We start from the raw sequence: 25,981 nt of genomic DNA on the forward strand, positions 1-25,981 counted from the left end.
TTAGCAATTCAATTCATGTCTAAGGCAAGTTTTCAAAACCAATGCAATGTGTTTCCCTGCCTACTTCCACAGTGGTTCATTTAACATTTAATCTCCTGCATTCCACATACTCAAGTTGTAGGCTGCTTTTTCTGTATATCGCTTACATTTCATTGCCAAGGTGACATACTAATTTTTTCTAATTAAAACACTCCAAGTATTTTTATTCTCCCAGCCTTTCATCCTTACTGTTTTCCAAAATGGATATTATAATACAGCTTTCCTTTAATCTGTCTCCATACTAATTTTAATTATTTTGGGAGGAAGGGATTCTATCAAATGCTGCCAGAGATGCTTATACTTTTATGTTTTGCCACTAAAATCTGAAACATGAGAATGTGGTTCAGCAAAGACAATATATGTGAGTATTTCCACAATCAATAAACCCTTGTCTTAAAAGCAAGGATGTATGTTAGTTCTGCTTAGTAGTTTCACATGTGATTAAAGCCTGACTTGTTTTAAAACTAAATTAATCAACTTTATAAAAGTCCATTTCTCATTAATTATAACAACATGCCATTTATCCCATTACTGGCCAAACTGAGTTTAAAGGGCGAGTTCACTCTAGTAAACACATGTGCACACATCTGTAGGATAGGGCCAAATATATTGTTTCTAGCTGTAGATAAAATTTCATTTTAATACTAAAATGTTTTCCATTTCCTTGCGGGGTTAATGTTGTGTCTGTCATGCTCCCTATATATGAAGAGATTAAAAAAAAAGAAAAAAAAAAAAAGTTGCTCTCTCCTACTCAGTGAAATACTACTTTTTTCAGCCAATATACTCTTAGCAAGATGAACCATGTAATTTTAAAGATTACTCTGTTTAAATTTTCAAAACATTTTATTGCTCTAAACAGAGTAACGTAGCTCTACTTTGAGTGTGATCAGGAGAAAAAAATGTAATGTTCCTCGCTGTGAGATATTTAAGAGGTAATATATCTTTAAGTGTCTCCGCCTCTGAATCCACCCACTTCTTGATAGCTGCAGCAGTCTTGTTGACTCATAGAAGCTGTGTTCATACAATAGCCAGCAACGAGCAGTATTTTTCAGAGATTTTAAGAGTACACCTCCTGCTATGTATTTCGCGTTCTAGCTTGCTGGGGCTGAAGGTGTATGAAAGAAACAGTTTTAAGTTTCTAAGATATTGCAAAAGACAGTTCCTCCTCTCATCCCGGAAAATCCTGACAGACCAGTTGGATACCTTTCAGGCCTTAACCAAGAACTTTATCTGCTCGTCCCACTGTCTTTTTTACAGTAGAAAGACCTGGGACACCCTTAAGAACTGAGAATCTGACTAATTTAAACAGATGGCTAACCCCAGTGCTGTCTGTAATGGACATCTACATCATCATCATCAGAAACAGAATAACCTCTTAAAAAGTGGAATCTATAAGAAAAATGGAATTACTAATGGAATGAAGGTAAGGTTTAATTGTTTACCCTAATTGCCTCATATTGAAAACAAATAGGTAGTTGCAACATTACTTATTAAGCTAGTTTTCTGGCGGTCTTAACCTCCATTGAACAGGTTGTATGGACTAGGCTTGTGCGTTAATTTTTATAATCTTGGGACCTGAAGCTGCTTTTTCTCTATCATCCTAAAGTGCAGTGAGAGTTGTGAATGCTCATGCAATATACTGTTGGTCTCGTGGACTAACTAGCCTCTAGTTCATATCAAACACAACAAATAGATGCATGCTGAAATGTAGTAGTTTCCTTCTAAAGCTTAACTGATGGTGGAGTTGACTTCATGATGTATCAATCACTAGTGGAGAAGCTGTTTTATCAAAGTGTCTGTGGAGTGGCTTTTAAGGTGTGATTTATTGCTGTACAAATATAAACAAAAAAAATGTAGGCAGGGGAAGCTGTCTTTTCTTGATGTTTACATTACTGCAAGGTTGGTTTCACTGATGCCTGCACTTCACTGGTGCCGGCTCTCCAGCCTTGTACTGCTTAAAATCCAAGTCAGTTTATTTACTATTTTCTCAAGCTGTTCTCTTTGAAACCAGCGCCTCTCATTTATGTGAGCATTTTGTAGAACAGTTGGCACATAGAACCACAAAACCAAAGGTATGCTTTTGCCAGAAGAGCCCAAATCGTAAATGTTGTCTGGCTGCTATACCTGTTCTGACTGGGATCATACTGTCTTGAAGTGTCCTAATTCTGGATCTTGATGTGATCATTAGCAGAAAGTCTTGTAGTGACTAGAAAAAAGCTGGCTTTATGGCATATTGTGATGGTGAGAGGGTGGTGGAGAAGGTTGTTTTTGGAGCCTAAGCACCTACCTGACCATCCTTGTTGAAAGCCTTAAGCGACTGCAGCAAGGGCTCTGCTGTTTTATAGATAAAATGCTATCTTATATCTTTCTCTCATGCACTTAGCACTCTGTGGGGCTCTCACGCACCTAGCACTCTAATGAAGGCACGCCCAGTGTCGTGCTTAATGATTGTCTGCTTTAGGTGTCTCCCTTGGTATGGGTGTTTCCCAATCATTGGCTTGTGTAGGATGAGGAAAGCAAAAAAGCTTGTGCAATGATTGAAAAGGCCTTTCTTGGGATTTGCTTCCAGAAACCTAATATAGCATCCTTTTATATATCACATATATCTCCTCATCATTTTATATATTAGCTATTTGCCAAAATGATGTCTGAAACCTTTGCTTTCAGTTTGAATGGCAAATTTCAAGGACTAAGTCTTACCATTCAGTTATCATTAACCTGCTGTAAATGAGCAGTTTTGAAAACAGTAGACTCCCAGGAGGGGATTAATTAGGATTTCCTCCTTAACAGAAAAGACATGGCTAGAGAAGTAAAGTAGAATATTACTGAGGGTGAGCAAAAAGGAAATAGATTGGCCTGAAAGGTGTGGCAAAGAAATGAAGGAAATGTTAGTAGATGTACCTGCTAGATTAGCAAAGTCTTACAAACACTGTACGGCTGGAGGAGAAGGGGTTTTACCCTGCCGTGCGACATGTGAAAGAAGCGCTGAACAGCTGGTAAATGCCATCCCTGGCTGAGGAAGTGGTGAGGAAGTGAAGCCTTAGAAAGTTCAGGAGGCTTATCAAAGGCAGATTTGGTAAGTCCGCGTCTAGCACCGTGTTCCGAATTACATACCATTTCCCCTCTCTTCCTGCTTCAAACACAGATTGGGAAAGAAGGAAACAGTAACAGACAAGAGTCCTGTATGAACCAGGAATCTCATTCCTGGTAGGAATCTCCCCATTCCTGTCTGGTCTGTTTCCCCGCCCCAGCTGCCTCACCCTGTTCGGTACTTATGCTTTATCCTATTTTACAGGAACAGATACTGTTCCTTCCTATCTGATCTGTTTACATAGTTCACTGCTATAGGTGTGCAACTTCACACAGTCTTCCAGCGTGTTTATATTTGCAAAACCTCGCTGAGGTGTTCTTCCCACTTTACAGCTGGGATCTGAGGAGCAGGGAATATGGCAGCTGGGTGCACAAGGAAGCCTGTGCAGGAACCAGACCCACGTTTGTCATGATTCCAGTCATCCTCCTCCCTTCCTCCTCTTTTGCTCTTTCTCCACCTTGCCCCCATTCCCCCTAACACTCTGACACATACACACATGTATATGTGCTTCACTGTAAATTAATTCACCATTGAACACCTTACATAGGAGGGGAAATACAGTGCTAGGATATTCAGGAGACATGGCTGATGATGCTGGTTCTAGCATTTCAGACTTGTGGCAGTTCTGAAACTCCGGGTGTTAGTTGCAGCTGTGTTACTTTTGCAAGGAGGGGAAGAGGGAGACAAGTTCTGGTTTGTGAGAGGCAACTGGTGGTGCAGAGGCTGCAGCAAGGGCATGGCACAGTGAAGGCTTCTAAGCCAGGAATATGTAGCAATAGTTGCACGCAATTGACTGACTGGAACATCAGGCTTTGCAGAAATCAGCTCCGTAAACCCTTTTTTTCTAGGGAGCCCACAGGAAGCACTGGCTTCAGGAAATGCTGGCTTTGGAAACACTGCTTTTGAAAACACTGGCTCAGGAACTGTTTTTTGCATCTTAATGATGTAAGACCATTTTGTGTGTCTGTGTGTGCATGACAGAAACAGAGAAGCAATTCTGGTACAGCAAAACCCCCAGTTTTCCAAAGAAAGGGTTTTGTTTAATGGATTGGGAAAAGTAATTGGGGATGGTGAAATGTGGGGGAGTAGGGAGACTCTCTTTGCTTCTAGCAATCTGTGGCACACCAAGGACAGGAAAGGAGGTAGCTGAGTGACAAAGAAGCAGTGAAGCACCCTACCAGAAGAGAAGCTGTTGCTTTTGGGGAAGAGATATACCACTCTGGGGTGGGACTGCTTGTTTGAATAGCTTCTGTGATTGCTTTAGGTCTGACTCACTCAATTCTAGCCGATAGCACAGACTCCCATGTAGGAATGGACACTAGGCCTATCCACATCCCCACAACCATGCTGCATCCTTGCATTCATGGGAAGTTGGGCCACAGTAAGACCTAAGCTTTGAGAGGTGGATCGTGGGCCACATCTTCCACTTCATTAGTGCTTATAACACAGGCAGATGCTTTGTGTTCTTCCAGAACCTGTAGCCTGGACTTGCCTTTATCCAAAGCACAATTCAATAGCTAACCTATTTGTTTATGTAACTGTAGTAGGTAGCCAGGAGAAGGTATTTTCCTAGCGATGGTTTCTTTTGCTGGTATATTGCCAGCCTGTTTCACCTGCAGCACCTAAGCCTTTTGGACCTGTTCCATTGTGCATGTATTAGTGGAAAGTGCAATCCCCGTAAGCCCTCTGGGTTTCATAGCTGTAGTGACAACAGGAAGATATTGAGAACTAGTTTCCAATTACTACACCTGTTGCTTCAGCTGCACCACAAACATCACATCCTCATCCTCAGTTCCGGCCTTCTCTTCTCCTTGGTTTCGAGCCCCAGAAATTCATCGCTTTGCACCAGCACTCTCAGCTAATAATCACAGGTCTCAGATCCACACCCTTGTTTCTGTCATCTACCTTGCTATGTGATGAGCTCAATGCATTGGAAGCAGGAAATGTTGAAGATGTCTTTCTGCAAACTGAGATGTGACCAGTGTGTAGGCACATGTAACAGCCAACGGCTCATGTAGCAATGCTTTAAGTGTGTTGCACGAGACTTTTCATGCAAGGCTTGAGATTTTTCACATGGCACAGTAAGTAAGTTTCCAGTAGGGCTGGAGTCACTACCCTGTTAACACCTGGTGTGCTGGTTTGGGCTGGGGTAGAGTTAATTTTCTTCAGAGTAGCTAGTATGAGGCTATGTTTTGGATTTGTGCTGGAAACAGTGTTGATAACACAGGGATGTTTTAGTTACTGCTGAGCAGTGCTTACGCAGAGTCAAGGCCTTTTCTGCTTCTCACCCCACCCTATCAGCAAGTAGGCTAGGGGTGCACAAGAAGCTGGGAGGGGACACAACCATGATGGCTGACCCCAGTTGACCAAACGGCTACGCCATACCATATGACGCCATGCTCGGCATATAAAGCTGGGGGAAGAAGGAGGAAGGCGGGGGATGTTCGGAGTGATGGCATTTGTCTTCCCAAATAACCGGTAGGCGTGATGGAGCCCTGCTTTCCTGGAGATGGCTGAACACCTGCCTGCTGATGGGAAGTAACAAACGAATTCCTTGTTTTGCTTTGCTTGCGTACGTGGCTTTTGCTTTACCTCTCCCCCATCCCACCAGGGGGGAGCGAGCGTGTGTGGTGGTTAGTTGCTGGCTGGGGTTAAACCATTAAACCTGGAAATCTCTAAGTTCAGGTAATTAAATTTTGGAAGTTTAAGCCCTGACAAAAATAGCATGTGTTGATTTGCTTTGGCTTGAATATCAGGTCTTTAAGGACAACCTCCTCTTAGCACAAGAACAGCTCATCCTTGTACTTGTGAAAACAAGTAAATGTACCAGGACACTGGCTTAGCTGACCAGATAGCCCATGACTGAGCTCCAGTGCAAGAAAGCAGTATACAAGAAGTAGAAGCAGGAATGAGCTACGAAAGAGGAATTTTGAAACATTGCAGGGGCTTGTAGGGATGGTGTTAGGAAAGCGAAAGCTCACCTGGAGTTGGCATTTGCAAGGGACATCAAGGGAAGCAAGAAGAGCTTTAACTGCTACATTAGTAGTAAATGAATAAACATGGAAAATGTGGCCCATTGCTGAATGGGGTGGGTGACTTAATGACTGCAGACGCAGGTAAGGCTGAGGTGCTCCATGCTTCCTTTGCCTCAGTTTTCACCAACAATGTCTTCTAAGCCTCTGTGTCAGCAAACTACCAGTAGTGGAAGAAGACTGAGTCACAAATCTCTTGAGAAATCTCAACCTGTACAAGTGCATGGCGCCAGAAGAGAAGCATCTGAGTGTGCTGGCTGATGTCATAGTGATATCACACACTATCAGCTTTGAAAGGTCATGGATATCAAAGAAGATCCCTGATAACTTAAGAAAGGCAAATGTTCCACCTATCTTCAAAAGACAGATTGTTTCTAGCAAAGGTTGTTTCTGGGTGCATAGAGAAGAAGGTGATTGAGAATAGCAAGCATGAATATACCAAAGATAAATGATGTTTGACTGACTGATTGTCTTCTATGACAAAGTGACTAGATCTGTGAATGAGGGGTGTCCTGGTTTCGGCTGGGATAGAATTAATTTTCTTCCTAGTAGCTGGTGTAGTGCTGTGTTTTGGATTTAGTATGAGAATAATGTTGATAACACACTGATGTTTTGGTTGTTGCTAAGTAGTGCTTACACCAGTCAAGGACTTTGCAGCTTCCCAGGCTCTGCCTGGTGCCCAAGAAGCTGGGAGGGGGCACAGCCGGGACAGCTGACCCCGACTGGCCAAAGGGCTCTTCCATACCATATGGCGTCATCCTCAGTACATCAGCTGGAGGGAGTTGGCCGGGGGCAGCGATTGCTGCTCAGGGACGGGCTGGGCATTGGTCAGCGGGTGGTGAGTAATTGCATTGTTCATCACTTGTTTTGTATGTTCTTTTGTCATTATTGTTGTCGTCATTATTATTATTTTATCTTCCTTTACTGTCCTATAAAACTGTCTTTATCTCAACCCACGGGTTTTACTCTTTTTTTTTCCGATTCTCTCCCCCATCCCATGGAGCAGGGGGGGAGGGTGAGCAAGCGGCTGTGTGGTGCTTAGTTGCCAATTAGCATTGAACCACAACAGGGGATAGTGATGGATGTCATCTACCTTGACGTTAGCAATACTGTCCTCATGTGCTACTTGGAACATTATGGTCTCAATGGGCAGACTACTGTATGGGTTAATAACTGGCTAGATCATTAGGCTCAAAGGGTAGTGGTTAATGGTTTATACTTTGCCTGGAGGCTGGAGAGGTTTCATATATTGAGGGGGGCGGAATCAAGTTGCAGATAACAGCACTGGGACATGTTGCTCTGGAGCCTCCATCATGGAGGCTTTCAGGACCCAGATGGGCAAAACCCCAAGCACCCTGCTGGGAATTTGGTGTTGACCTGCATTTGAACACGAGGATGAACCAGAGACCAGCTGAGGGCCCATCCAGTCTAAGTGAGTCTGTGACCCTTTGGTGTAAGGAGGCAGCATTTCTCTGGTGATCTAAAAATGGACAGAACTGATGCAGAACCCCAGTGGGGCTTCTGTGGGTAATTACCTGGCAAGGAGCTTATTCTTGTTCAGTAGAGGTAATTAGTAAAAGAAAGCCATGAAGTGGCTAGTCCCATTGCCTGTCTACTTATGTCCCTTCAGCAGGAGAATTAATTACCTTTGCAAGCTGTAAGTGGCAATCTAGCTTTCAGAAATAAGTAAGGTAATACGCATTTTCTACCTGCTATGTCAGCGAGGGACGTAGCTGGCTGTGTTCCATTGCAGAAGCAAGTTCATTAATATAATAGGCAGAATGATAAGATAATGACTGCCTAGGGACTGTCTGGGTCTCTGTGTGTGAGCTGGCACAGGCAGGACACAGGAACAACCACAAAACCACAGATGAAATGCAAAGAGTAATTTTAATTTTTGTTACCTCACCAACCACGGGATCCCCGAAGCAGCACCCAGGCAGAGGCACACAAGCAGGGACGCAGGCACCGTGGAGCTCAGTCCGTGCTAGAGGATCACCAAACCTGCTGTTTTCCCCTCTATTTCAGGGATTTGCTCAGGTGTAGTTTACCACTGTGCTTTGATCTTGCCCACAGCAGGACAGGAATCTCAAGCATGTTCAACGGATTCCTCTAAGTCTATCACAGGCCTATGTTATAGAAACACAGATGTTCTACTTGACCAACACTCAAGGCTAAATAACAATTAGTATGATATATGTGTTTTTCTACACTTCAGCTGCAGGTCACTTGAGCGTGTTTATAATCCTCGCCAACCTTCCGTTATTTTCCCCACAGTCTCTATAAAACCTGACTTTTCACCAGAATAATGGTTAACATCATGCTGCCTCTCACAGCTTGCTGTTTGCAAGTGTGCAGTGATGATTCAAATCCTGTTTTATAGGGTACTGGACAACCATAAAGAGCCCTTAATTTATCATGATATGCAGGTCCGTTTCTGCTGCCAACAGACGTATGAACTCTCTCATGGATTATTATTTTTTAATTTCTTTTTAAAGAAAATTAACTTTTGTTGTGGCTAGGACTGTGGCATTAACCAGCAAAACAGGAAATTAAATTTCCCTACAATGACCAGTGGCTCAGCCAGAGAATTCCTGCCATCGCTGGCAGCTAATTTTTCCACAGAAAACACTTTTAGAAAGCAAACAAGCCAGAAGTTTTGTGAGGCTATTGTCTGAGAGAGTTGTCATTGTGGGATGGATGTTGAACTGGGAAGAAAAATGTCATTTAAGGAGAAGAGCAGGCAGTAGGAACAAGCAATATTGTGTGCCAGACTGAAGAGGAGCTGGAGTGTTTCGCACTTTAGGATATATTAATTCATCTAGATAGCTAAAGCATTGTCCTGGTTTCAGCTGGGGTGGAGTTAATTTTCTTCATAGTAGCTGGTATAGTGCTGTGTTTTGGATTTAGCATGAGAATAATGTGATAACACACTGATGTTTTAGCTGTTGCTAAGCAGCGTTTATACAAAGTCAAGGACTTTTCAGTTTCCCATACCCTACCAGCAAGGAGGTGCACAAGGAGCTGGGAGGGAGCACAGCCAGGACAGCTGACCCAAACTGGCCAAAGGGCTGTTCCATACCGTATGACCTCATGCTCAGTACATCAGCTGGGGGGCAGTGATCGCTGCTTGGGGACCGGCTGGGTGCCGGTTGATGGGTGGTGAGCAGTTGCATCACTTGTTTTTCCTGAGTTTTATTTCTCTCTCTTTTTGTTATTTTCATTTTCATTCCAATTAATAATAATAATAATAATAATAATAATAATTATTATTATTATTATTATTATTATATTTCAATTATTAAACTGTTCTTATCTCAACCCATAAGTGTTCTCACTTTTACTCTTCCAATTCTCTCCCCCATCCCACTGGGCAGGGGGAGGTGAGCTAGCGGCTGTGTGGTGCTTAGTTGCTGGCTGGGGTTAAACCACAAGAATTCAGCGAGATAGTTTTAGTATAAAACTATGAGGTGAAGGGCTGAATTTCCAGGGCAGATACCATCTATGTGCACCCATGTCTTCAGCACAAAGTAATGTTTAACCTGTTCTGGCCACGTGACTTTCTCCCTCCTGAAGTATTTTGAATTTCTGGGAGAACATCCAGTGTAGATATAACACAGCAAAGCCTTGTCTGTTCTTCTGATCTTCTCAGTCTTTTTGGAAATTATTCAGCTGTATCCTTTCCTTTGTTCATTTGGTCAAGCACAGGCTTTGGCATGTGCCCTGTCATTTCCCCCTCTTCCAAAAAAATCTGTTTTTCCCCCTCAGCCTACCAAGAAGTAAGGATTTATTCACTTAGCAACAGGAACATGGAAAGACAAATTCACGGTGAGGAGCTGAGACTCGTAGCCATTTCAGCTGACATCATGCCACACTCTGCTTCCTCCAGGAACTTCCATTTGAGTTTTCGCTTCCCTGTCGCTGCTGATGATTCATGTGGGCTGAAGAGCTGCCACACATCCCTCTCTGTGACTCACATACAGCTATCCGAGACTTCAACCTGGCTAATCTTCTCACAGTCGCAAAGCTGTCAGCCTACACAGCGGCCATTTGTATGTTCTTGAGCTTCTTGGGTCTGTTCTGCAAGACAGTGTCTCAGTCTGTCCCTGTATTTCCTTTTCCTGTCCATTCCTTGTGTCTCTACAAAACTTTGTGTTTGTCTTCTGAAAGGAACATTTCTCCCTCTCTGGTCCCCAGGTTGCATTTCCTGAAGGTAAAGGTAGCTGCGATCAGGTGTTTGTGCACGCTGTAGTGGGGGAGATCTGTAAAGATCACTGAAGCCACTGCCTGGGGAGGGCAGGATACAGATATTTCCATCCAGTCCTAGCAGCCATGTGTCAGTGACTGTAGTGATTTAGATGGGAAACTTGGAATCCAGGCAATATAACTTGAGAAATAAATTTAAGACCACCTGTGCTTGTCACATTGTACCTCATTGTCAGCTGTTCCCTGAAAGAATCCCAGCCCTGTGATCTGATCAAATATATCCCCTACTCAGGCCACCTGCTGATCGGCATCAAAGTTTCAGGTGCTACACAGATACCAACACCAAAAGATGAAATAATTCAAAGCGAACGAGCTTTTGTTGAAGGCATTTCATGGTCCAAGAAAGCATTTGAAAGATCAATATATTTTCCCAACTTTTTAAGATCATATTCATGTAAGTTCATGAGTTTGAGCTTTTGAACTTCCAGCAATCTCTTGACGTCAGGCATGCTCAAAGGGAACATTTTACCTTGTCTCTGGTACAAAAATGTGTGTCCGCACGGCTCTTGATGTTGTATCTTCTTTATATAAGGCCTTGCAATTTCTTTCCTTGCATCATTGTTATATAAAGATCTTTTTTGTTTGCATATGTGGGTGGTAAGATAGTTTGGGAGGTTCTAGCAGCTACCAGGGTGTGTTAATCCCAAAGGGGGAAATCTTTTTGTTGTTTTGTTTTGATCACAGGAAACAAACCCTGTTCAAACTCTTTTGATGCAATCTCCACCCCTTTTCCTCTCTTCTAATCACAATCATCCTTCACCTATGGGCTATCATCCTCGGTTTCTTTTCACTTGCTTTAGGTTATAAAAGAACCAATAGTGAGGTTTTTATAAGTCTTTAACTATTGGATTGGTGCGCCTGCGGATGAATATGTAAGGGGTGTTACAAAGCAGATTCTGCTTTCTGTATATGTACAGTCCAGTTTCAACCCACGTTAAAGAAACACAAAACTGCTTCATCAAATAATCTAGGAAGAGTCCCACATGGGTGGAACTTGTCTATTAGTAATTTTTGGCTTTCAATACATTTCCTGACAGTGTCTCTTCAAGTTGAATTCAGAACCTTTGTTTCTAAAATCTAATTCTTACCAATAACAAAACAGGAACAAGTACAGGTTCCAAAACAAAAATGTGTGCTTGCCAAAATCTACACCTTTTAAAGAAAGAAGTTAAAATTTTTGTCTTTCATTCTGTGACAAGTATGCTGTTGATATATGCGAAGTCTAAGTGCTTGTTCTTAAAATCTACACGTTTTCAAGGGATAGAATCTACACGTTTTCAAGGGATAGAAAGCTTATTATTCTGTAATCTGTCTTTATTTTCAGATGTATATTAATGGAGCTGGTATATTGATGTGCAGTAGTGTGAGATGTTGGATATGCTGTGTGCATTAGTAAGACTTGGCAAAATAGCTATGAGTAAGTTTGTGTCCTGAGACAGGAGACATGTGCTTTGGGAACTGAGGAGTAGCTTTAATAAAATTCAGTTTCACCTTGGGTTAAACCTTTTGTCCCAGGAGAGGTGTAACTTATTGCATCCCTGAAAAGGAATTAATTGGCCTCCTCACATCTCTTGCTCGTCACTGAAAGCTAAAGAAATAAAATTCTGCAAAAGATGACTGTCTTTAATCAGAGATATACAGGATCAAGAAGGGTTGTAAGGAGGCTGTCCTTTTTTCATATGCCTGTTGTAAGGATGGATAAGTGAGCAGGCTGGCCCCAAAGCCCTGGCCATTGGGCATTGGTGCTCAGCGTAGAAACCTAGCAGAGGACTTGTTGTTACAGCAGCAGTTTTCAGTGTAAAGTAACGTCTACAACATCCTTCCATCTCCTTCCATGCACAATGTCTTCCCAAGCATACAGGTTCACCTGTCCATTTCCAACAAGCTTTTCTCTGCACTTCATTAACTTCTTGGGTCTTCCTAAACTTCTGTTGTGATGAGAGAAATCTCTTCTCTTTATTGTCTTGCTATAGAAAGGGAGTCCTGTCATCACCTCTTTGATTTGGTAAAGAAATCACTGTGCCTTTTGCATTAGAGATACATCTCTGGGGGTTACGCAAGAGAGAAAGTCAACAGACTCTGCTAGTAATGAACAAGACGGTGTTACCAAGCATGACAGATCAAAAATGGAGCTTTGCCGGCTTCCATCTCACCCCCAACCCAAAGTATCAATTAATTGATGCTTTTGAAAGTGTTGGCATGAACTTCTTTATGCTTTCAGCACAGCATAATTAAATCAAGCAAATCAGAAGGAAAAAATCAGCTTTACCCATCAATAGTGGAATTTTTTTTTTTTTTTAAATCTGCAGAGATAAGGTACTATTAGTAGTTTTTTATATCTGTGATTCACTATAACTGGAGACCTTTTGAAAACTTCTCGCATATGGGTGAGAATTCATGGGTTTTTGTAAGTGAAGTGAAGCATGTTTTTATTTGATTATGTCAGTATTATTATCAGTATTTATTTATTATTATTTATTATTATTTATTTATTATTTATTATTGTCAGTATTATTATCAAAAAAGCCATATATTGGCTTTTTTGACTCTTTCAGTATGTACTCAATAAAAAACAAAGCGTTGTGATCCTGTGATTTTGTTACAAAGATGTTAACATTTACAGGAAACAAAATTTCGTTCAATGACAAGCTAGGCAGATTCTTAAAATATCAGGTAGGCATGCTTATTTTTATTCCCTGCTGAACCCTTTATAGGTGTCAAAAATGTATGTAGTTGAGGAAGGGGAGTGTTGTATGAGGGGAAAAAAAAAACATACATAGTTTGTTCTTTCAGGATGGTACCATTATACAATCTCTGTTGGTTTCGACGTCGTTTCCTATAGAAACAAGACTTATTTAGTGATACTTCTGTCTGTCAACTCCTTAACAACTTGTGAACTAGTTAGCCATTTTCAGTCAGATTTGACAAAGGCATCTTATTCACTCTTTCCTTAAAGTAGGCAGCTGGGCACAGGAGAAAGGCCCTGCATATTCCCTGTTGAAAAAGAAGCGGCAGTGTGAACTCATTCCTCCGGTACCCTGGAGAATCTGCAGCACAAAGGAGATTTGATCTATGTCCCAAATAAGAAGGAAGTTTCTGTCAGTGTGTTGCTTTATTTGACACTAAAGTCAGTCAACATGAGACACATGTAGAAACCCAGAATTTATTATTCCCAGAATTCACAGTGCTCTGTTTACTTCTGCTTTAATTCATTTCTGCGTGGTGCATATCTTATCATTGCATTTCTCTGGAATTTATTTAGTCTATAAACTTTCTGAGATAAAGACTTTTTCTGTCCTCTTCTTGTAAAATGCTTGGTACACATAGGAGCAGTATGTATTAAGCGTACTTTCATTCACAGGGGTTTTCATCAGTCTTCCCACTTTTTCAAATATCAGTGATTTGTTATCAGTATTGTATAAAGCAATTGACCTGTCTCCTGTTCTAGTTGCTGCTAGTAAGTCAGGATAGACCAAATGTATCTTGGTCTCATTTCTCATAGGACATTTCTCCTCTACCAGTTTATCTACAGATGAAACTAGAGTTCAAGTTGAATGGTATACTTATTGTTTTGCAGTAATTCAATTCTAATTCAGTCATGCATCAGTTTTTTATCTTTAGAGGAGACTGGTCCAAAGCTGAGCAGATTCAAACTCCTCATTGTCATCTGGCTGGTGTTTACCCATTTCACAAAGGCTTCATGATTTCAGTTCACCTCCTGTTGATCAAGTATCTCACCTATTCAGCAACGGCATTCTGGTAGGAGCTGTATATTGGGACATCAGCATAAAGACAGAAGTGGAATGGATGCAAACCTCTCACTCTGTGACAGGTAGTTTCTTTAAGCTTGGGCTGAAGGTTAGGCATCTTAGACAGCTTTGACTTCTTCTCCCTTGAGATTTAGGCGATCATAATTAGAATATTTTGTTTTTCAGGACTACCCACAGAATAGCTTGAATAGTGTGGAAAGCGTGTTAAAGAGCTTTTAACCCGATATCCAAGAAAGGCTTCTGCCTTAAAGATGTAGTCTAAAAGACTGGCAGAGGACGGTTTGGGGTTCTTTAGCTTTCTTGTTCTTTTGAGTGCTGTTTTGCTGGGGAAGCAAATCAAAATATCTCCGCACCCTGCCACTTCTCAGTAAGTAACCACCATGGTTGAGTGACAATAATTTATTTGCAGACTTCACTGTTTGCAGCTTATTCCTATCTTCCTTTTTTCCAGCCCCGTACATCTTCCTGGCTTATGGCTAACATATCAAGGCTCCATTTAGTCACTATTGCACAGTGTGTTGCATTCTTGGCTGTGCTACATGCCCACTTAGCTGTGTGGCCAAAAAACCCAGTCGTTTTCCACAGGACTATGCTATTGGACAAAGAACTTTTTTCTTCACTTGAAACAACGCTGGAGTCTTGTTTCTTTATTAGCCTCATTTAGCCATGATTAAAACAAGCAGACACACCTGCACTTTATCTATTCACATTGTAAAACTGAGCAGGAGTTTGTGACTTTGGGAAGTTTTTTCAGCCCATATTGTTCAACATGTAAGATTTAGCAGAGCTCATAAACAACACCATTTTGACAATTGAGTAGGTAAGAACATAGCCATGACTTTGAAACATTCTGTGTTTTGAAAAGAGAATTAAACTGGGGAAAAAAAAAATCAAAACTGCACACACATGCAATGCAAGACATTGGAAGTGAAGGATATCCCTAAAGCTGCCAGAAATAGGTCTTTATGTATGGATGCTGGTTACTTTTGGAATAGGAAAATTAATTCTCGAGCTGCATAATATCTAATTTATGTAATATTAGTTTCACGTACTCAGATTACTCATCAGCTAGATACAAAGCCATGTATGTCATAAGCCAAGCAGGTTGCAATTATAAATAAACAGTTTGGTTTAGGTGGCACTTTCACACCTGTTCTGAGAAAAGCATACTTGTGAATAAGACATACCTGTCTGGCACAATTTCTAATTATTCAAGTGACAATATCAGGGAAAAGGAATCATAGTTGAACTTCTGTAACTCTGTCTCTCTTTCAAGTCAAGGTCAGTAAAATCTGTATTAGTCAATGGAAGGGACAAGGAGCTCTCTCACAAGTGACAATTTGCCAGTCAGGGTGGAAATGGGGCAATGAGATAAAGCAGTGGTTAAACTGGAGAGTCTGGCTTGCTTGGCTGTCCGGAGGAGCGAGCTGCGTTCAGCAGTGTGGTAGTGCTTGGGTGGAGTGAGGTGGAGCTGCCTGAGGGAGCAAAATGCACTGTGAGAACTATGTCAGGGGAGTGCTGAGCTCGCTGGGGTTGCTGGTGTAGCCGTGGGCTAGAGAGAGAAAGCCAGGAGGAGGTGAAAGGTGGATGGGTTGAGTCTGTGGCAGGTGATCTCAGCCAGGATGAAGGCAAGGAACCGAGGGGAAGGAATGGCGCAAGGAGGGGAAGATGTAGATCTGTAAGCAGCTGCAGTCTCAAAGGCAGGGAGTTGACTTTTTTTTTTTCCTTCCTTTTTTTGCAAATAGCGAAAAAATAGGACTGGCAAGCGGATGGCCACAGAACCATGAATTATTTCACAGCTAGCATGTGTATTGACTAACACATAGTACTCTGAAATGAAATACTTTAGCGTTGACTGAACGTTTAGTTAAAACAAAAGCAGCAGTGCTTGCCGTGGCTGCCACTGCCAGCTTTTTACCATACTCCCAATTACGAGAATTCTAGCATAACCTTTTTTGTAACTGTTTGCAACACCCTTGTTCTGTTTGTCTGAGCTAGTAAGAGTGCTTTAATCTGTTTTCTCATACATTCTTCAAGAATATCCTCAAATTTTACAATTTTCTTTCCAAATCCAAAATTGGGCTGTAGTATTTCTGGGGAAATGCAGTCTCCTCTGCAGTATGTCTCTCTGCAGATGCCAGAAGCAGATTTGAGGGCTGTGTGGGACTGAGATGGATCTTAGAAAATGAGGATAGAATTGCAGTTTTTCATGTAGGAATGCAAGCCCTCCACATTATTCTACTGAGGTTTGTAACAAGGAAAAAGTTGGTAACACTTAGCTTTCGTTCACTACAGAGTCACAGAGACATATATGGAATTTCAAAATAATTCAGCTCTGCTTTGCAAACTAAGCGGTCAGATTTTTGGAATGGCTCCTGCAGAAAATAAAAATCTTTCAAAATTCTGTGGTCTGTGATCCTTTCTCCTGGCAGCGCAGGAATGTCTGTGTCAAATATTTTCCATTCTTGGCGTGAATTTACTCCCCCAGAGGTTGTGTTCTGTTTAATGCAAATAATCTACATGGCGTGATGCACCTGAGTGAGGGTACTTTAAAGATTTCACATTCCATTCCAGTCAAGACATAAGTGATAATCTGAACTTAAGCACAATTATATTTTTATTTTCTGTGCCTTCCTGTATATCTTCACTTACCACTGCACTGCCCGACAGTTGCATTTTGAGTTCTCTAGGCATGGTGTAGGACCGAATCTTACTACCTGACTGTCCTCAAGCAATTTTGGCATACAGGGGATAAATCTAGCTGAGCTTACTTTTTTGGGCAATGTGTCTATGGTAGAATCCCAGTTTGCATACTCTTCCATTGTTCAGGGGTTTTTCTTTCCAAAAAACCTTCTGATCTATTTTGTTCATTAACAAATAACAGAGGACACTGGATTTTACCCCCATGCTTTGGCTTATAGTGATTCTGTGGGAACGAAGCAGCAATGCGTTTGGTAAGGCTAAACCTGTAAGTAAACTACCTGAACACAGAATTTATGGTTTTGAGTATTGACATGAAATGATAGAAACTCTCTGTGCACTTTTCTCGGACTCTTCCGAAATGGGCATAACTTTCTGTTGGTACCTTTCAAGGTCCCTCAGGGAAGCCAGTGCATTTCACTGTACATTTCTATATCATTTCTACACAACAGCTCCAATGGATATGGCTATACTGAGCACTTAGCTTAGTCTGAACTGCCTTAACCCTCCTTTCATCCAAAAGAAGAAACCTCTCATTTATTTCTCTTTTAAGTTGACTTAAAGCTAGAGCGCATTGTACACTTCAGGGATTAGACTCCAGAACTGCATGGGGATATGAACTGCCATCTTTTTCTGTGCGGATGTAGGCAAGATTCAAGCCAAACCACCGCTCTGATTGAGCTGAGTCCAATTCCAGAGCCACTACCTCTTGCAGAGGGAAGGTACTGACAAGGTATCTTGCTTTTGTAAAACTCGGCGTCAGGAAGCAGTTGGCAAGCCTGCCAGCTCCTGTACAAGCTGTGAGCCAGGAGCTCCTGCATGTCACTGGGGCAAGACCTTGCCTTCAGGCATTGCGGAAATCACCTGCCACATGGACTGACTGACTGCAAAATAAGGAATGTAGCTTCGCAGCAGAGGGCATTATATGTGATCTGCCAGCCTAGAGTGGAAGCACTGCTGGTTAAAGAGAAGAGTAAGAGACATCGTTGGAAACATCAGGTCCTCCCATAATTCAAGTGACTATTTAAGCAGGTAACTCAAGCTAATTACAGCTTTGCAGCTGACAGTTCTGTTTTTCTGGAAGCAAGATTCATCTTTTTCAGAAGTTTCTCTAGGGCCTTGTGCTGGTGCCCATAGCTGCGTTTCCTGAGTACCGAGTTGTGCTTTCTGTGGAGCTCACAGTGCCTTAGCCATATTCCCCCACTGATAGACCCTGGATTCTGCCTCATGACTCCCTGCTGTTGGGCAGCTCTAAGAGCTTCTATTTTCTTCCTTCTGAGCAGACTGCAGAAAAAAAGTTAAGATGTAGGAACTACATACAGTGTTTTACTATACTTTTTATCTTCCAGCAGCTGCTATGCTCTAAGAGATTAGCTTTGATCCATGAAAATGAAGATAAAAAGGGGGGAGAGACAACAGTACTATCTGGTATGGATTTAGTCCCCAAAGGGGGATGTTCTTGAATTATGATGGTTATTCTGCATGTCCCTTTTGTCATTGTTGACTTTGTATCAGCCGGTTTTTTTACACAGGCTAAAGTTACTCCATTCCATTAGTCCGTAAGGGAGCTGTCAGGATGGGCACATAAAATTTCTTAAGTCAGTTTAGGATGATTAATTTCCTATATGAGAATGAGGGGAATGCAGAGCTTCCTTCCCTGCGGAATGGGAAAGAATGTAAAACAAGGCATTATCAGAGTATTCTGGTATTGTTTCAGAATTCACTGCGAAGCATTATGTCTGAAACATCTAAATATTTACCTTCAGGAGTGTCTCCTTAGACAGATTTTGTGAGCAGTTTATGGGCATGAAACCTCAGGTAGTTTATTCCCCACCCCCCTACCCCCGTAACTGAGCTTTATTAATTCTTTATCAACTGATTTGTACCATCGGACATGGTAGTGAGATCATATTACTTTGCACGTGTGGACATTCCTCAGAAGTAAAAGATGTTTTTCGCTAGATGGTAGGATGTAAATGTAGTTCAGCCTCTCAGAGTAGTTACTGGATGAACTAAAGTTGTCAGAATAAATTTGAGACCTCTCTCTTTACTGCAGCTGAGACACCTGCAGCTTTTGTTATTGCTTGTTATTTGCCTCATTGCACAAATATATTTGTAGCATCCGTTATAGAAGGGCACAACGTTAATCTTATGTTCAGGTTTATAGTTTTTTCTTTTTTTTTCGGATGTGGAAGGGTAGAGGTGAAACACGAGGTCTTCTGAAAAAAGTTTATCTTCTATGCGAAGTTTTACTGTGACTTGCTTATCATGTATAATTTTAAACAACTATTTTTTTCAGAAATATGAAACTATTTGTTTTACTAGTGCTTTAAAATCTTTACATTTTAATGGGCTTTAAAACTGTGTTCCTTTCTGAGAGAGAGTGGGAGCCTTCCTTTTCGGTTTTGTTGACAATGGTCGTATTTGAGAAATAAGATTGGTGTATAGGCATCTTCTGTCACTCCTGAAATGTGTCAGGTAGCTCAGGAAGGATGTATGGTGGAACAGAGCTTCTGCACATCCCTTCTAGCTGGTCCTGCCTAGTCTTTGCTTTGCCAACTACTGTTGGTCTATCTCGGTACTTCCCAAATTTAGGAGCACAGGCACAGATGTGTGAATGGAAGTATTATCCTAATGGAAAAGTCAGAAAAGTCAGAGAAATGTTATCATATCTCTCAGAGGATTGGTATACTAGAATGGTGCTATGTAAAGATGTTAATGAGATAGATAACGGGGTTTTGTTTGGCTATAAAGTGGAGCGGGGGGGGAAGTCTATACAGTCTCTGTTAGCCAGAACTTTGTGCACTGATTTGTAAAGTGTGCTGAACAGATTTAAGTTCTCCAAATACGGACAGTTACCAAAAGCCAGAGTCATGTTAATTTTATTTTAAACAGAAACTCTATATATCTACTTGTTCTTCCAGCATCCATGGTTTAGAGGTTCTCTCTATCTGCTTGCATTTCACTCTGTGCAAAATGTGTATCAGCTGTTTTCGGAGTGCTCCGTCTTTTCTGTTCCACGTTTCATGTCATGGTGAGGTTTCTGAATGTAGGGAAAATAGGTAATAAGGCTTGGAAGTATTTTGAGACGTCATCTAGTCCATTTCTATACAACAAGGCAGACTCAGTTTTATCCAGGGCTAGTTTTATGCTACGATATCTTGAAGGTTATTCTGGAGCCTCTTAGCCCATAAGCTGTGCCACTCTGTTTTGGGCTTTTCTTAAGAGACTGACAGCACTGCTTTCTGATATCTTTTGCTAGACAATATCAGCTTTGACTATAGATAAGATGTTCCTGACAGAGGTTTGTTTATACCCATCTTAAACACCTCCATTTCTCTAGCTTCATGTTTAACTGCTTTTATCAACAGAAAGTTCTTTCTAACGTCTGATTTAGATCACCTTGGCTGTGATTTAAGCATGTTGATACTTTCCAGAGTATAGATTATTCTCTTCCTCTTGCAGTTACCTTTTACATGTTTGAAGACTCTTAGGCTGCTAGTCATTAGGGTTTTCTCTTCTATTTAGACTAGGCAATTCAAATTCTTTCATTCTTTCCTCATAACTCACTTGACCAGACTTTATGCTTCTCTTCCCAGCTCTCTCATTTGGTGCACCTGTTCTTTCTCAAAAAGCATTGCCCAAAGCTGGATGGAGTACTTCAGCCGAGACCTGCATGCTGCTTAGTAGCACTAGAGTGGTTTGTCCTTTTGCCCTTACCATTATTTTCTTGAGAGATGGCTGGGTTTTTTTCTAACTCCTTTTAGCTTTAATGTTGCTTCCTGTAGAGTTGCCTGCTATTTCTGAGTAAAGTTGTGCTCTCCTGAAATCTCTTATTCTTCTGTTCCATTTCCTGCTTTTCCTAAGTCCCTTGATTTCTACCATTTTATGATCAGCATAAATGAAAACTTTGAGTTAAGATACCCTAATGCCTACTTAAACTACCTCCAAGGTGCAGCAATGTTTTGAGCATTGCTTTTTAATTTGCCCCACAGCAATATGGGAAGAAATAATATTGGAGGTAAGACAAAGGCTTGCAAAATGTCCACAACTGTTTCTTCCACGAGCAATGGGTCTAATGAAGCCTGGTTTCATCTTGTTTTGTGTCCAGCATCTTCTACCACCCCAGAACATCCCAGCTTGCCTACCACGTCCTTGCTTTCCAGATGGGCAAGAGACAGAATGTGCTGAACCTTGTTCAGAGCTATGACGATGCTGGGTCGTGGGTCATTGCACTTGTGCTTGTGTAATTCACTCCAAGAATGACTAAAGAGAGAAGTTATTGCTGTCTTTTCTTCAGCACATGGATTTGGATCTCTTTGCACTATCAAGGTCAGATTTTCCTGAAGCTTTCAGGAAAGTTCATATCTTGAGGACCTCTATTCTTCCGTCAGATTTGATTGAAATTGGTCTATGAGCTCAAAAGCTACTAGAGGGGTACTTGTAGACAGAGGGGTAACGTGAGGGCATAAGCCATTGCTTTCTTAGAAAACAGGTTTAAATTGTTCAAATCCGAAGGCTAATTCAACTGACATTTTGCTTCTTGCTATGCATTTGAAAAGGTGTCTTCCTTTGAACCAACAAAACATGCTTCAGTCACCCCTTTCCCTCAGTGTTCTTGCACCTGATTTCTGTTTCTCAAACTTCTGGTGTGCTTCTTTTTCCTAATCCTTGTCTTTTCAGCCAAGAACCACAGCCTCTAGGTGTTTGCCTCTAGGGAGATGCGGATCTACTGATGAAAATTAGTACATGGTGGGGTGAGGACTTTCCTTTTTGTCTATATCTAGACTGCTATAAAACCTGAGGAGAGCATTTATTTAAGGGTGATTTCTGCAAACCTGATGGTTACAGAAAGTTCAGATGAGAGAAAGCCAGCCATTTTCATCTTCAGTGTTTTGACTTACATAATTGCTGGAGCAACTTATAAAGAATATTTTAATGTATGTTGTACTAAAAAAAAAAAAAAGTAACAATTTGTTTCTGGATTCTTTTTCATTAATCTTCAAGCAATTGAAGTAGAATACAATTATTTTGTTTTTGAGACTGAATTAGCCAATTTAATAATGGTTAATGAATATCATTACAATTAAATAGACACTAAGAAGTCATCAAGGCCCAGATCATCTTTTCCAATTGTACAAGGCAGAAATTGAAATCTGTGGGAAGAGACAGCCTCTTGCAGAACTGTTGTACCACCTCTGGGATCCTGGAGGAGTCTACCTGTGAGTTCCTCGTAGGTATAGAGGTGAGCATTACTTAAGCATAACAGGTAGAAACCACCTTTTCTTGATATTTTCCAAACAGAAAAAGCTAGAGAAGGATGTTACTGTTTCTGTAGAGTTTTAGGTGGAAAAAAAAATCTAAAGTAATTAGTTGTCATCTGTTAAAATATATAGCTGTTCTGCATTAGGGCACAAGTTGGTGAATCCAGGTTACTCTGTAAACTTTCTGGCATTGAGGATAGGTGGGATGTTAAATTAGTTATGTTACGTTAAATTAAATAGTGCACTGATTTGATCACATGTGCCAGTTCTGATGCTGGCTTTGGTATAGTCCATCTGACTTCAATTATGCCATGGGCACTGCTGCCAAGTTGTCTAACTACTGTTTAAATGAATTCCTGTCTTCTTGCTTAAGACAGCTTCTCTTGTGTTTGAAGGTTTTAAGCTATTCATTTTCTGAACTTTGTTCCCACTCTGATGTGCAATAAGACTATTGGCATGTTTATAGGATGGCTATCTCCCTCATCTTCCTTGAATTCTTCTGTCGTAAAAACCTATGTGCTATACAAGAAGTGAGTTTATTCTGAATGCTTTTTTTTCCCTAGGGGTCTTTTTTGATGCCTAAGTCCTATCCTAGCTCAGAGAAGGACCTTGTCTACCCAGATGGTCATCTTCCTACTGAGTTTTTAATTCCCCTACCTGTAAAACTAGCAACACGAATCCTGATTGCCTCTTCCCCAACCGTTCTTGAGAAATTCTGCTTTCCCCGTCATTAAATTGGTAACTTTTTTATTATGGTATTTCATCTCTCTCTTTTTCCTCTCCATCCGTGGTATGCTAAGAGATCTGTGTTTAAATATCATTTAAAAGCAGTTAATTACCTTTGAAGAGGTGGCATAAATCCAACTAAGATTCTGATTGCATGAACAATCAGATTTTCTCTGTTGTCACCTTTCTGAAATAGGATACGTTACTCCTTGCAATAATAGGAATGTCTTGGAGGGCACACTGTTTCAACTTAACCCGTGCATAACTCTCAGAATAATTAGAATAATGTGCAAATTATTCTAATGATATGCAGCTTTCAGGTAGGAAGTGTGAATGCTGTAAATTACGTTTGTGATCCTTTAACAAGGGACCTGATGTATTATGCCTTCCAGAAGTCTTCGTCAAAACTGGTGCTGTCATCTTGGGAACTGATGATGGCCTGAGACTGTTTCTGAAGTTTTAACACATTAAGGCTGAAGCTTGTGATGTATTTGGCGTGATCCAGGAAAGTCCAGGAAGACAGCCATTCTGAGAAGGGACATGTGTCTCATTATTGAACTGTTTCCATTTGTCACCTGTGCAAAATCCTGGCCCTGTTTGAAGCTGTTGTACTATATAAAGAGAAAAGCTCTGGGATCCAGTGATGATTCAGTTATGCAAGTCAGCACTTAAGATCTGTCTGTTCATCTATAGCACTTTCTTCACATGGGAATTTTGCAGGGAGAGCAATTTGATGCTAGTTAAAACATTTTCTGGTGTTCTTTGCAAAGTCACTGTGTGGGAAATTGAGTTGGTGGATTGCTTCATGTGGATTTTAGCTGAGAATCCACACTGGGCAAAATCACTAACATCATCTCAAGTGTCTTTCCATTCAGTTACAGTCTTGATCCCAAAAAATATTGGTTTCTTATCAAAAATGTATATGAGATGCATAGAATGAATTTCTAAATGCTAAAACACGTCTGGAAGAAATTTCCTGTATTGGTAGATCATCGCCCGTGATGTGCAGAAACTGACAGCCTTTGAAGTGATGCCACTTCATCATCATCTTTTTTGTTTGTTTGTTTATTCTTAAAGCCAAAGCCATAGGATTTGAATGATCAGGAGGTATTCTGATGTGGCCAGGCAGTGCGAATCTTGTAGCTTACTATAAGCTTTGGAAATAATAGCAAACACTTGCTGCAACTTGACGCCACGAACTATGTCAGGATTGCTGTAACCTAGGCGTTTCATCCAGTTCTTTTGGCTGATTCAACGTGCCTGGCTTTTTACTCTGTAATTGCTGTAAGGTTAGGAAATACCTTCTGGTGTTTGTAAGTATCTCTCTGGGTAGTGAACTTCATTGTTTTGTCTCTAAAAATTTGAAATTATTAAGCTCTATCTTTGCCCTCATGCCTTCCTAGTTATTTTGAGTTGAGTCCTCTTTGAATTTTCTTGGAGTAATGGCAAACAGAGTAATAGCTGTATCAGGCATACATATTCCTTTTTCTTTCTAGTGTTTCTTGCTATTGCTTGCAATGTTCAGATGTAAACTCTTCTCCCAATGGCTTTACTATGCAATTTTTTTTATCTACCGTGTACTGTTTGATGTAAGTGCCTTAGTTAGTTGGTATTGGATAGTATCTGTTATGATTTATATTGCAAATTCTGAAACCTACAGTTCAACGTAGTGTTTTCTTAGATTTTTGTCCCCATCGTCAACGTTGCATTTTCATGGTTTGCTACTGGCATTTGTCCTGAGCCTGTGTGCACGACTCTAAGCTTCTGTGCTGTAAAGAGATGTATGTGGCTTTTCTTTGGACAGACCCTGTAGTATGACCATTCTGCAACGTGCAGTTCTACTTGCTGGACTAAATTCATACCGGATGAAAACATATGCTGATCTATAGGTACTGCGAAAATTGCCTACAGTAGATAGTTTACTTAATAGTTGCAAATAAACATGCATTGATGCCAGAATGCACATTGCTTGTAGTGTGTGCAGGGCTAGAAATTCATATCCTGACATATCGGGCTGAGAGCCTTCTTGAATGAACATAAATATCTGCATAAAAACTTACCAAACTAAGACCGTGAAATGTGCACCTTCCAAGTTCATCTTTGTTCTAGTTTGGACCTCTTGCCACTGCTGTCACTAGACTTTTACCAACTTTTTTCCTTCCTAAACGTCATTTATGAGTAAGTCTTCTGCATCCCTCCAACCTCTTATGTTGCCCTTAAAAGTATCATTGTAGCATGAGAGTAAAGTGTTAGTCTGAAAATTATATAGTAAGAGTATTGTTTTCCTAATTATATAACAAAGTTTCTATTTAACGGTATGTTTCTAATGTGTCTGTCATTCACATCTGTATTTTCATAGCATTAGTGTCATAGTCGGCACTGCAGGACTTGATTATTTGGTGCTGAAAGAATTTATTATAAGGTGAATATGGTGGAGTTTCACTTGTGCTCAACTGAAAAAATGATGCAAGTCCGGAAGGTGAAGATCCTGTCTTTTCATACCTTTCTTGGTATTTGCCTGTAGTATGCTGTCATGAATTTGTACAGAGAGGATGCAAGTTATTAGTCAGTAATTAGATGACAGCTGATTAACAAATCAAAAGCCATTTCCTGGTGCTTGTGAAAAGTATGATGAAAGGACCCAATCTTCATACAAACTTCAAGTAGCAGAACAGAACAAGCAGAAGTTAATACTGTTTACAGGGAGCAAACTTTTCAGAGTTCCTAAGCTGTTGAATTCTAAATCTCTGGCAAGCTCAATAGCACATGGATTCTTAAGTGATTCTGAAGGTGTCTTATATTTTCTAAACCTTCTGGACAGTCTTGGAAATTTTACTCTTAGTCCTTATCGATTGCCTTACTCCCAGGTATATAGGTATGTATTTTTTTTCTTGAAACTTCAGCAGAAATCAATAATCAGTCTAAACAAGGATTCTGCAGACACGCAGTGATAAGAACTGAAGTTTTTTTGGCTTGGTTGCTATTTATAGTTTGTATTGTGTGAAGATTATACTTTCTTATGGCTTTGTCACATTGCAAGAGGCTGCGACCTTCATTTTAGCACCTTCTAGACACATAAGTTTCACAACTATT

At 40.8% G+C, this 25,981-nt stretch overlaps 1 protein-coding gene across 1 annotated transcript in view; it reads left to right on the top strand.

Moving 5' to 3' along the window:
- Window positions 1–1,348: 1,348 nt before the first annotated feature.
- The window catches only part of SPTLC3 (serine palmitoyltransferase long chain base subunit 3), a gene marked incomplete at both ends in the record, with an annotated part of 85,567 nt that continues 60,934 nt past the window's right edge, over window positions 1,349–25,981 (top strand). Inside the window, one exon of the mRNA XM_082307727.1 lies at window positions 1,349–1,462. Within this exon, the coding sequence (XP_082163853.1) occupies window positions 1,349–1,462 (114 nt within the window). The remainder of the gene's footprint in view (window positions 1,463–25,981) is intronic.

This window comes from Platalea leucorodia, assembly GCF_965183815.1.
Source record: "Platalea leucorodia genome assembly, chromosome: 3".
NCBI lineage: Eukaryota > Metazoa > Chordata > Aves > Pelecaniformes > Threskiornithidae > Platalea > Platalea leucorodia.